Genomic DNA, 12668 nt, shown 5'->3' on the forward strand with positions numbered 1-12668 from the left:
CACAAATAATGTTGAAAATGAATACAAAACGAATATGGATCAAAAATAAATACAACCAGTGAATATTTATCAGAACATGAAAGACTACTCAAATTATATATAAGACCATAAAAAACCAAAGAGCATATTAATGCTAGGAAGTTACTAAGCAATATTTAAAACAATATAGTCTATACATTTGATCACTTGGATAAAAAACAAACTAGCTTAGTTCATCCTAACTTCACAAATTCACACGTTATACTTGATACAAATTCATACATACATATAATACTTAGACTTAGTACCATATAATACTTAGACTTAGTACATATAAACTCATAAAACTATTAAAAAACTAAATATAACATATACACAAATGGAAGAGAAAGTCTTCTTCAAACGAGCCTACCGCCGTATGAACAGCGCCCCAACACCACCGTCGGGTAGGATGAGAACCTGCAGACAATCATATCCATGCCCTTGATTGGCGTCTCATATGGTGGCTAACTATTGAGATAGAAGCATCCGTTTAAAAAAGTAAACATGTTGCATTTCCAACGGGCGACATATTTAAAAATAAAAAATGCTTCGTTCTCTTACTCTTAAAATTCAAAACACTATCAAAATTATCATAAAAAATTCTGAACAATTTTGATGATACAGAGGATACTATGATTTAGCTCTAAAATAAATTTCAAATAAAAATATGATCTGCACAATAAATAAAAAATAAATTTTATTGTACACAGTTTGTCAGATTGTGTACAATGAAATTTGTCTTTTTATTTCTCATTGTATATATCATATTTGGAGTTGAACTATTTTAGAGCTAGATTATAGGATCCTCTACAACATATATTTTTTAGAATTTTTCATTATTATTTCAATAATATTTTGAATTTTTTAGCATTAGAATGTTGTTTTAGCCCTGGGTTTTAGATAATATCTGAACTCAGGTAGTCTGGATATCCGATACCGATGCCAATTCCGTCAGAAACTACTACGTTAATTTCGAAAAAAAATATCAGATGTTGATTCTAAACTAAAAATATCCGATGGTGTTTCGAAAAAACTACCTGTTTTTGGTTTCGATCTGAATTGATCAGAAACCATCCAAATCATTTTTACCTCTACTTTAAAATGAAGGGTGTAATAGAATAGGATAGCTCATATTGTAGTCTCTACGAGGACAAGAGAACAAGCAAATGGGCTCCGACACTACTATCTCTGTGTTTTTTCTTCTTGTTTAGGTCTCCAAAGCATGTCTTTCACCATTATTTTAAAGTATTTTTTATCAGAAGTTATGAAAAATATAATTATTTAAAAGTATTTTTCATTACATATCTATTAATATTTTTTTCACCGAGAAATCTTAATATTTTTGTATAGTAGTGGTATGCACGCGGCGAGGACTGGACTTGCGGTCGCGTCATCGCTAGCTGATCAATGCAGGTCGCTCTGGAAGGAAGTGTATATATTAAGCTGTATATATTCTAGTGATGCTGATGGTTTTTCTTTTCGTGCATGCTGAGTTATTGACTAGTGATCTTGTGGTTGCTTACACATCAAGCGGATCTGGATCTTTTCATTCCATCAAGGGTACTATGGCCTAGAGCATACGTTACTAGTGGTATTTAGGAGATGGCGTGTTTTAAGAAAGATTTTTAATATTATCAGCCACCCCCATTTGGTGGAAAGTGCCAAGGAAAATCCATGTGTTTGGCCACCTTTCTTGACTTAGCGAACAAAAAGGAAGGCAAAGGTGGTCTAAGAGACAAAAGGGAAAGGAAAGGTTATTGCTTAGCACGAGTGCACCATCGTACTGGGATTTCAATTTTATTTTATAATATTTTTCATTCACCGATGTAAAAACCAAAATTATCGAAATTTCGATAATTTTTCATCTTCGGCTCTATAGATTCCACGTATAAGTAATTTTTTTTTATAAAATTAGATATTTTATTTCCCTTCAAAAATCTCAAAATTCACAAAATTTTACCAAAAGTTTGACAAAATTTTAATTCCTCCCACCGAACACGCATAACTGAATATCTAGACACGTGCAGATGGGCCCATCTCCCGCGAGACAGAGACGCCCGTTCCACGTTCCGGGACTCGACGCTCCCCTACTCACCCCCACCGAAAACCCAGCTCCCCAAACTACCCCTGCTTTACAGCACAAGACTCCTACCACCGCGGGTGGCACAATGCGTGATTAACTGCAGAACCGAGCCCACTGCTGCCTCCCGAGCGTCGGTCCCCACCGCACCACAAGAGATCCGGCTGGGCCCAATCGGCCCCACGGTCCATCACCTCCTCCCCCTTTCGCGCCCTCTGCCCCCAACGATACGTACACCGCCTCCCGCGCACCCAGGAGCGATCCACCCACTGGCATGTGGGCTCACAGGCCCACGTGCTCCCGAGGTGGGACCAACATACGCGGTACACCGCCACCGCGTCGCACGCGGCGGGGCCATGTCACCTGCGGTCACGACGCTAGGGGGACACGGCCAAGCGCACACGCCGTTCCACTCGCGTCGCAGGATTGGTAGCAGTACAAGACCTGAGTACCTGACTAGTGGCGCGCAGCACACTGCCACTAGCGGCGGCCTCCCCGCTCGCCAGCACACTCCCGCCGTTGCAGAAGAGCCCCCCGCGCCGCATCGCGAGCGCGCGCCTCCGCCTCATCCCGCTCCCCGCGGGAACCCTAGATGCGGTGGGGGCACCGCGCGCCGTGAGCCCGCCGGCCGGTCCCGCGACGATGGGTTTGCGCGCCGCCGCTGCGGTGACCGTGTTTGCGGCGGCGGTGCTTGTGGTGAGTGGCGCCGATGCGTCAGGGGACTCGCTCGCCGACCTGGGTGGCGCGGCTAGGGAGATCGAAAGCGTGCCAGGTACGCCCCGCCGCCGGTGCTGCCGGTGGTGATCTCTTTCTGGTTTCGTTATTGGTTTGTCGTTTGTGAACGATCGGGTGAGGGGGGATCGGATTGATCGAACGGGATTAATTAGCGGCTCCAATCCATTCGAGTTGCGGTTGGATTAGTTGTTTTAGTCCGCCTCATCGATCGATAGGATTTTCCTGGATCGGAGTATCGAACCCGAATTTATTCGGCTTTTTTTTCTTTTCTGCTCGATTTCGGCGTACAACTTCTTAGAACTAGTATACTTTTCTGGTCTTCTGGAAGATACGGTTAATGTGGCGATCGCTGTTTCATGCGGTGCAGAATTGTTTTATCTTTACTGATCTTGTCGGTAGATCTTCTCTGACTGTTAATTTGTTTTTAAAACCTGTAGATGCCTCAAATATGCTACAATCTTCGATCCCAAAAGTCCATTTAGGTTTGTCTTAACTTTAACCATCAATAACTAAAAAATGGGCAATTGATTTTTTGCCATCCTACCGAGGGCGAACGCACAAATGGCACTCTACCAGAGTTTCTCGTCCATTTGCCACTCAATCGCGGTTCAAATCCGGTTTCCCGTCATGCACAGTAACTTTCTTGTTGTGAACAATGACCATGAGCTAAAAAAAGACGTTGTGTACATAACTTTCCTGTTGTGTACATGCTCTATAATTCCTAAGCAACATATTTTTAATTAGATTCACCTAAAAATCTTGTTATGGAATTCAAACTAGAGTCCAAACATGGCCAAATAGGCCATTCGGGCCGGCTCGGCACGGGTCCGACTCGGCACGGCCCAGCTACGACACGGCCCGAATGGCCCATCTACTGTAACAGGCCGTGCCGTGCCGGCCCGTGTGCCTCCCCCTCGGCCCACGGCACGGCCCGTTGGCGATCGTGCCGTGCCGGGCCGGCCCGGGCATGATTTCGGCCCGTCGGCACGGTCGGCCCGGCGGGTCGAAATAGATAAAAAAATATATAAAAAATGAAAAAATATATAAAAAATATATAGAAAATGAAAATATACATAAAAAAATATATAAAAATAGATAAACATATAAAAAATAGATAAAAATATAAAAAATAGATAAAAAATAGCTACAAAATTAAAAATATATATAAAAAATAGAAAATAACCAGGCATATGCGTGCCGGGCCGGATTGTGCCGGGCCGTGCCTGTGCCGGCCTGACTCGGCCGAGCCGTGCCGTGCCGGCCCGTCGTGCCGCGTGCTCGGCCCAGGCACGGCCCGTGGCCTCGTGCCGTGTCGGCCCGGCCCAGGCACGGCCCGTGGCCTCGTGCCGTGTCGGCCCGGCCCATCTCGACTCGGGCCGTGCCGTGCCTAGGCCGTGCCTACAGTGCCGTGCCTCGGGCCGGCCCAGTAGGCACGGCTCATTTGGACATCTTTACTAGAGTCTACAAAAGGTGCTGTTTTTGCAACTTCTAGCAATTTTTAAATTCTCACAAAAATTCTAAAAAATCTAGAAAAATTCACTAATATTCCTATAATGTGATTTAATAATTTATAAAATTATCTTCCACCCTAGATTATAAGGTGAAAAAGTGTGTTACTTTGTAATGCATCAAGTGAGTTGCTAATAAATAGGCATTACAATGTAACTCATTTTTTCACTTATAACCTAGGATGGAAGGTAATTTTATAAATTATTACATCACATTAGAGGAATATTAGTGAATTTTCTCAGATTTTTTGGAATTATTGTGAGGATTGAAAAATCGCTAGAAGTTGCAAAAGCAGCACCTTTTGAAGAATTTTAGTTTGAATTCTACACAAGATTTTTAGGTGAATATAGTTAAAGTGGGTTGCTTATGAATTATAGAGCATATACAAAAATGGACACATTTTTTTGCACCTTTTTAAGCTCATGGTTACTGCTTACAACGGGAAAGTTACTGCACACGGGAAATCGGGTTTGAACAGTGTTTGGGTGGTAAATGGGTGAGAAACTCCGGTAGAGTGGCATTTGGGCTTACGCCATCCAGTAGGATGGCAAAAAATCAATTGCCCCCTAAAAATTCGTAGAGTGACAATATAATGTTGATGTTACTAAATTCGTCATGAAAAATACTTTCGTAATATATAATTTTTATGAAAATATTATATTTTAAAAGTTATTATTAAGTAAATTAATATATTGGGCTTATATTTGGGATCGGAGGAAGTAATTTTAGTGTTTTTTTAGCACCTCGGTTCGAACAAGTCAAATACTGGCTCTTCTATTGCTGTAGCTAATGGTCATGGCGGTGCTCTGTATAGTTAATCGGCATTTTAACACTCTGATCTCCTGCCCACTCCCTCGCTTTTCGTTCACACGTTGATGCACGCGGAGCAGTTTCACATCAAATACTTCTTCATAGGCTGTGTTTTTTCTCTGTAAAAGCCTCGTACGTTCCACTGGTTCCCATAACTAAAGAATCTAGATTTTCATAATTTGTTTAGGTTGTTTATGCACAGTATTGTGCACTTTCATGCCTACCGTATTGTGTAAGAAAATGGGAACTTTAATTTTAGTTCTTGATAAATATATCAGCCATGCTGGTACTAAAGGGTTGCGTTTTATGAAAATCTTTGTCTTGCTTTAGAGGTGAAGAACTTGGGGCCATGGGCAAAGGGGCTGCTGAAAGGGATGCCAGCGGCAGCGGCAGGACTGGCAGCTATGGCCCCTGTCGCGAAGTATCCACTGGTTCTGGCAGAGGAGCGGACGCGGCGGCCGGATGTTCTCCACCATCTCAGAATGTATGAAGGAGGGTGGAACGTCACCAACAAGCACTATTGGGCGGTATGTGTCATTGTTAAAACTTTAAGAAGTCTCAGGCTTATAAAGCTTCAATTTTTTAGAGATGCAGTGTAGTATGTCGGTAGTATTTATGTGGTTGTTAGAAGCAGGTTAGGTTGGATTAGTACAGGCTTTATATGCACCAGAGAGGCAATTGCATATTGTATACTGATACTTTGATGAATCTAGAAAGATCAGGGGTAAAGGAGCTGGAATTTCTTTTCTTCCTGTAAGAGGAAACACTGAGGGTCAAGACTATATGGGATATAGCTGGTTAGCTAATTATAAGTTGATAGTCAAAGTGTGCCCATAACACATGTCCAAGAGCAGTGCTGAATTACAGGCCTAGCTGTCCAGAGTTCAGAGTAATTGGAGAAGTTCAGTTTTCAGATATTTGCAGTAGATATTGTAGGGCTGTCTTATTTTCTTGGACTTTTTATTGCTAAAAAAAATGGTGCAAATCTTAAAATGATAGGGCCTTCATCATGGAATGGCATAGGATTCTTCCAAGTTAACTAGACCAAGCCTGAATTTCTATACTTACCAAGCATAATTGAACTTGTTAGTTTGTCTACTTAGGATGGGACTGCTATTTTTCATTCCATCCTTTTCCATTTTGCTGAATATTCATATTCTGTTTCTCTGTTAGCTGAACCAAGTTTGTTTCAGTCTGTTTCATTCACAGGAGTTTCTGGATTTCTTCTTGCTGCCTTGTGGTTCATTTTCTTTGGGATAGCTGTGGCTGGACGAAGCTATTTTGGATCAAGAATGGCCAAAGGAAAGGTTTCTCGTGCAGATATAGTACTCCCTGTGTTGCTCGTGGTCTTCACGCTTACTTTAATGTAATGCACTGAATCTCTTCATCAACTATTTGTTTTTTTTGTTTGTATGCAATTTTTGGGTGATTGTTGGTATAAACAAATGATTATTTGGCCTTATTTTTATGGCTGTTTCTTTGTCCAGATTAATATGTCTTTATTCATAGTTCTAGAACTGTATCATCACTGGTTCTGATATCTTCTAATTATTCATTTGGTACCAGAACTGGATGCATTATCCTTTTGTATGGGCAGAGTAAATTCCATGGAGAAGCTTCACAGACCATGGATTTTGTTGTAAACCAATCTGATTTTACTATTCAGACGCTGAGGAATGTTACTGAATACTTGTCATTTGCGAAGACAATCACTGTGGCAGCACTCTATCTTCCATCAGATGTTCAAGGTCAAATTGACAATTTGAAGGGGGACTTAAATAAAGCAGCTGATACCATATCTCAGAAGACAGCAGAAAATTACAAGAGGATAAGAAAAGTTCTCCGTAACATGTATGTTTTGGAACTGCCCTTCCACTATATTCCTTTTAATTTCGTTGACCCTTGAAATCCGCATTTGACAACTATGCATGCGCTATATATATTTTCAGTAGGTCACCTTTCCTAGAAAATGATGTCACTGTACTGGCAAGAAGCATAATCACGTGCCAAAATGGCTAATTATGCATGCTTCTTTTATTTAGCAATATTATTAATGTTTTACCTGCAATTACGACTTCAAAATTTAACTCATTTTCCTTACAGGTCTGTTGTATTGATTTGCATAGCCGTTTTGTTGCCTATTCTTGCATTCCTTGGATACGGTATGCAGTCCTCTCAGTCAATATGCAATTTTTGTTCCATTCCTTGTATTTGTCCTTTTTTTTAACATTGTGTCTGTTACTACTCTCTTCCGAACACATTTCCCCCCCTCTACTGCAGTATTAGAGCTATATGGACCGAGATATACAGTTTACATGTAAGTTTCCTGTCCATTTACCAAGTATTGTGTATTGGAGTGGTATGTACTGCATCAATTTTAATTTGACACCTTTCCATTTGAATTTTACAGATTTGTTACCTTATGCTGGAAAGTGGTGGCGGCTCTCTTTATTCTTCTAGGAATTTTCCTGATACTAAACAGGTATTATTTACTTGACCTAGTGCCTTTCTTCTGATGCGAATATGCTTAGTAGTTGTAAGACTAGTACTCAGTGTACCGTTGTTGAACCTCTTTTAGTTTTGTCAGTTTTTTTGTTATGCAACCATCAAAGGAAATGGAAACATCTTTGCAGAACCAGTATGTTAAGTAAATTTGCTTGTAAGTTGATATATGCTGTGTGTTTTATAATGTAAATCACTAGCATCAACTGTTTTCCTTCCAAACACCAAGGAAATTATGTGCTGTTTTAAGGAGGATGCAGTCCATTATTTAGTATTAACAGTATTACAATCTTTTTGCAACAGTGCTGCAAAGGATACCTGTGAAGCAATGGACCAATGGGCCCAACATCCTCAAGCAGAGACAGCTCTCAGCAACATCCTTCCCTGCGTGGATGAAAGTACAACCAATCGAACCTTGTACCAGAGTAAAGAAGTCGTGGTGATGCTTGTGAGGATAGTTAATAGAGCTATATCTGCGCTTTCAAATCGAAGACCACATCATAAGCATCCAGGGCAGCTCATGCCTTACTTGTGTTCTCCATATGATTCAAACTTCAATGATCGTCAATGCAAGTCTAGGGAGGTCACGTTTGAAAATGCAACAGCAGTAAGTATTGATATTTTTCTGTTACTATTTTCAGTTTTTGTCAACGCTCTTCCACTGAAGTTTTTTTTTTCATAATATTTTTTATCCGACTCATTTACATTTCTGAACTACTCGAGTGGCATTTTTGTTTGACAACATCTTTACTTACTCAGGCATGGCAGAATTATACATGCATGGCTCCAGACACCGACTTGTGCTCAGGCAACAGAAGCCTGACTTATGAGATCTACGGCCAGCTTGTTCTGGCTGCAAATGTAAGCTACGCTCTGTACCATTATGCCCCCGTCCTGCTCAACCTCCAGGACTGCAAGTTCGTCCGCGCCACATTCAGCTCCATAGCTTCGCAGTACTGCCCTCCTCTGGAGCGTGACCTTGGTTTAGTCTCCGCCGGCCTGGCGCTCATTGCCACTGGCCTTGTACTCTACCTCCTCTGGTTGCTCTTTGCGGACCGCTCCCAAAGGGAGGTGTCCGAGCTGCCATCAGGGTGGAGGATCACACCAGTAGACAGCTCTCCATGACAAGTGGATGAGAGTGCTCACTTCCATGGTCCACCAAAATTTAGTACAGTTCCATGGTTATGTAAAATAGTATTAGTATAGCAGGTTTCGGGGATAATTAGGAAGAGGAAGGCGGAAGCACTGGGGCAAAGCCCCATTTTGCAGTGGAGAGTTAAGTGAATGAGTGCTTCCTTCCGTTGTAAGTTTACACTACAGCTCATGATATATAGTTGTAAAACGATGAAATAATAGGCTAGGGGCAAAATCCCCATCGTGCAGCGAATTAGAAGAGTAATGTTCTGTAATTCTGGCTGTTCATCTGGACAGTTCCTTCTGTAGTGCTGTCCTTCTGTAATGCTTTGCCCTTGTTCATTTCATGAGCTCAGAAGGATGTTCAGAACAGTAATAATCTCCAGGTGAGGAAAGCGTCTCTATAACAGAAGTTTTGGCTTGAAAATTTCATTCTCTCTTGTGGACAGTAGACTTGCGAGTAACCGACTCAACATTACCGGCAAAAAATAGTGTGCCTACGTCTATATGAACTAGTCTGTCAACCCGTGCGTCCATATAAAATTGACATAATCTTTTCTTAAATTAAACTTTTACGCCCGTGCAAACGGAAAAGTCATGGAAAATTGGCAATACTCTCCCACCGCCCCCCCCCCCCCGGCATGCAATCTCTATGTCTATCTCATTTTTCTCTTTTTCTCCAATACATTACACGTGTAGTGCTTCCTACTCTGGAAAATAAAGATCTCTTCCACACATGCTATGTTAAAATCCTGTATTAAGCCACACCAAGCTCTTGTTGCAACCCTAATATCTGGGCTTTGAGTAGATTTTCGTTTCTCCAACTTCACTATTTGCTTTGGCCGGCTCTACCAAATTGAAGAATAATGTAGTTTATTATAGATCTTTTGGGATCACAAGGATATGGTGTTATGTACGAGGAACCAACACTGCCTGAAAATTACCAACCAAAACATGATAATTGATTTTTATCTCGGTATGTGTCTATGCAAGTTTACTTGCAAGAGTACTATTAGTTGAGTAGATTGAGGTGGGTCATCGTATAAATATTTACATTATCAATGTGTAAAGAATATACAGATGGTGGTTTCTCCGTGTGGCTGGTAGAAATAAACTGATAATAAATTTCAACTAAGCATAAACAAGTTGACCGGTAAGAGAAAAATATAGATACTATCAGCAGTAAAATTCGGTACCTTGGGTCTATGAATTGCCGTATATCAAGTATCCGCTGAACGAGCACATGCCTACCATGAGAGTCCCAATGGTGTCTCTTCAAATGAATCACAAATGTAGTTGGGGTCTTGCTTATAAGAGTTCTTCTCGTTGCAGCTCTAAAAACCTTTGTTTTGTCCTCTTTCTCATTAGCACAGTTCTGACAGGGCTATGGTTCAGGTAGCAGTTTTGGTTCAGTATACAAAGACAAGAAGCCCTCAACTGATACGAGACCATTGCTATCAGCCATCTCATCATCAATATCTTCAGCAGGTTGTGTATTATCTTTTTCTACTGGAGCAACAACAACATTAGGCTTAAAGGCTTTGTTGTTGTTATTGTTGTTGGACCAATAGCTTGAGACCATTGTGCCTTTTTTGAATGAAAATTGTATCTATGACTACTGCTATTTTGCTAATCTATCTGGCCCAATAATTAAGGGAGTTGTCATGTTTAATAAAACTATGAGAGCACTTTGTGTTGTACACATTTGTAACACCCTAGCCTATTATTATTTCCGATTTCGATCCAAGTGACCCAAGTATTTCGGTGTGCTAGGTTTAGTACCATCTTTGGGGCTAGCTTAGAAGCCTTCATACTTCAAATATAGCACCTTTGAGTTAACCATTTTACACGAAATGAGAACAAAAATGTAAGAGAGATGTTAAGCATATGTAGTCCCGTCCCACATATGGGATGGGCTATAAGCGAATTTTGGATACGGAGTGTTATAGATCTTATCAAAGCCAACTCCCGCTGCATGAGTGCATACGTGTCTGCCTGTGGAGGGGATATGACATGTTTGTGGCACCGAGGGAAGATCCTGGATATTTGTCTAATGTGTACGTGGTAAGCTACAGAGTGCGTCAGCCCTGAAGAGCGGAGACTGTAATACTCTGGCCCATTAGATTGAAGGCATATAAGTATTTCGGTGCTGTGGGTTTGGTACCATGTTGATAGTTTAGATATGTTGGGGCATCTTATAAGCATTCGCGCTCCAAATATAGCACATTTGGGTTAATATTTTTACATAAAATGAGGACAAAAGTGGAAAAATGGTGTTATATATATGCGAGCCCGCCCCATAGGTAGGCCTTGTCCAAGTGGATAGTGTCACGGTAGTAGTAGCAATATTGCACCCTAGCAACACCGAATCCAACATTCGAGGATGTGGCCGACATCTTTGGCTTCTATGATTCCCATGACTTCTTGGCCTTCCCCATCACTCCTCAACAGGGGCAAACTCAAACTTGGGGCATGGGGTTTGTTTAAACCCCAAGTTCTTTAGAAAATTGCACCCACAACTTGGTTATCTTGGTTGGAACAGCAGGGAGCCATAGAGCAAGTAGATCCACAACAAATTGAATGGAAGAAGGGAACATTAATATATGATTATCTTAGTTATAGTGAAGAAAACATCCCGAAGAATAAAATGAACTATTAGAACAATCCGCCCAAGAAAACAAAAGGGTTACTTACAAATAAAAGAAGAAATCGAATGAGGCCCAGATGGATATCCACTCGTCGCAAGTACCAGTAGAGGTCAAGGAAGATAAGGATGGCACCACCCCTCAACGTGAGAAGTCTCTGTCGAAAAAGGCTTGGCTTTGTAGTGTCGCGTCGCCGGTGGTGAGGTCACCGATAGTGAGGCACAACAAAGGCAGCGATAGAGTAGGAACCGATGACGATGAGAGGGAAACTCGCTCCTAATTAGACCCCTAGGCCCTAATTAATCTTCGAGACAAAAGGTCTCTATCACCTACACATATTCTCTATGTGTACCTCATTTTTCTCTTTTCCTCCAATACATTACACGTGTAATGTTTCCCACTCTGCATCCAGCCATTTTGGATTTTTTTTTTAACAAAATAGTCTCCTATTTTTGTTGTTCCCATTCCTACCTTTCCTCTCTGGATTCGCCTTCACGTGTGCTCTCACGGAAAATAAAGATCTCTCCTTCACATGTTATGTTGAAAGCCTATATCATGCCACACCAAGCTCTTGCCGCAACCCTAACATCTAGGCTTGGAGTATTATAGATTTTCTTTTCTCCAACTTCACTACTTGTTACAAAGGTATAAATAAGGCACTTTGGACAGCTCTACAATGCAAAGACGCTAGATTTCATCTCCATCTTTCCCATCTATATTTAACCTTCACGTTTGCTCTTGGGGAAAATAAAGATTTCTCCTCCGTGTGTTTTGTTGAAAGCCTATATTAGGACACACCAAGCTCTTGTAGCAACCCCAATATTTGAGCTTGAAGCATTGCAGAATTCGGTTCTACCGACTTCATTAGTTGCTACAATGGAACAAACAACACTTTAATCGAGGAGTGCTTCTATCTTTCCGGAAAACAAATAGGCACGAATCCCAAAGCACCAAAAACTAATTACGCTGTTAAGACATCTTCTCCCGTTAAAGCACAGGCCCTCCATAGCCCAGATCTGAAGCCCATACGGGCCTAAACTTTCAACACTCAACACCCTCCACTAGTCCACCTCCCCCACGATCCCCTTCTCCTCGCCCATCCCCCTCCCTCTGTTGTGACTTCCATTGTCGGCACCTCCAATCGCGGCGAGTTCAGCTTTCAGCACCATCGTACGCCTTATGACACCGGCACTCGGTTTGCCTCACCCGCATCTCTTCCGACCACTGCCCGC

General features: G+C 41.6%; 1 protein-coding gene across 1 annotated transcript; it reads left to right on the forward strand.

Moving 5' to 3' along the window:
- The first annotated feature begins 2544 nt into the window (after positions 1-2544).
- On the forward strand, positions 2545-9095 carry LOC133903577 (uncharacterized). Its single transcript, XM_062345029.1, has 9 exons — positions 2545-2873; positions 5486-5682; positions 6349-6521; positions 6722-7006; positions 7259-7317; positions 7436-7472; positions 7566-7637; positions 7961-8264; positions 8417-9095. Exons 1-9 carry the CDS (start codon positions 2744-2746, stop codon positions 8780-8782), a joined length of 1623 nt encoding a protein of 540 aa, XP_062201013.1. The 5' UTR covers positions 2545-2743; the 3' UTR covers positions 8783-9095.
- Positions 9096-12668: the final 3573 nt, after the last annotated feature.

The sequence above is a fragment of the Phragmites australis genome, chromosome 1 (assembly GCF_958298935.1).
Source record: "Phragmites australis chromosome 1, lpPhrAust1.1, whole genome shotgun sequence".
NCBI lineage: Eukaryota > Viridiplantae > Streptophyta > Magnoliopsida > Poales > Poaceae > Phragmites > Phragmites australis.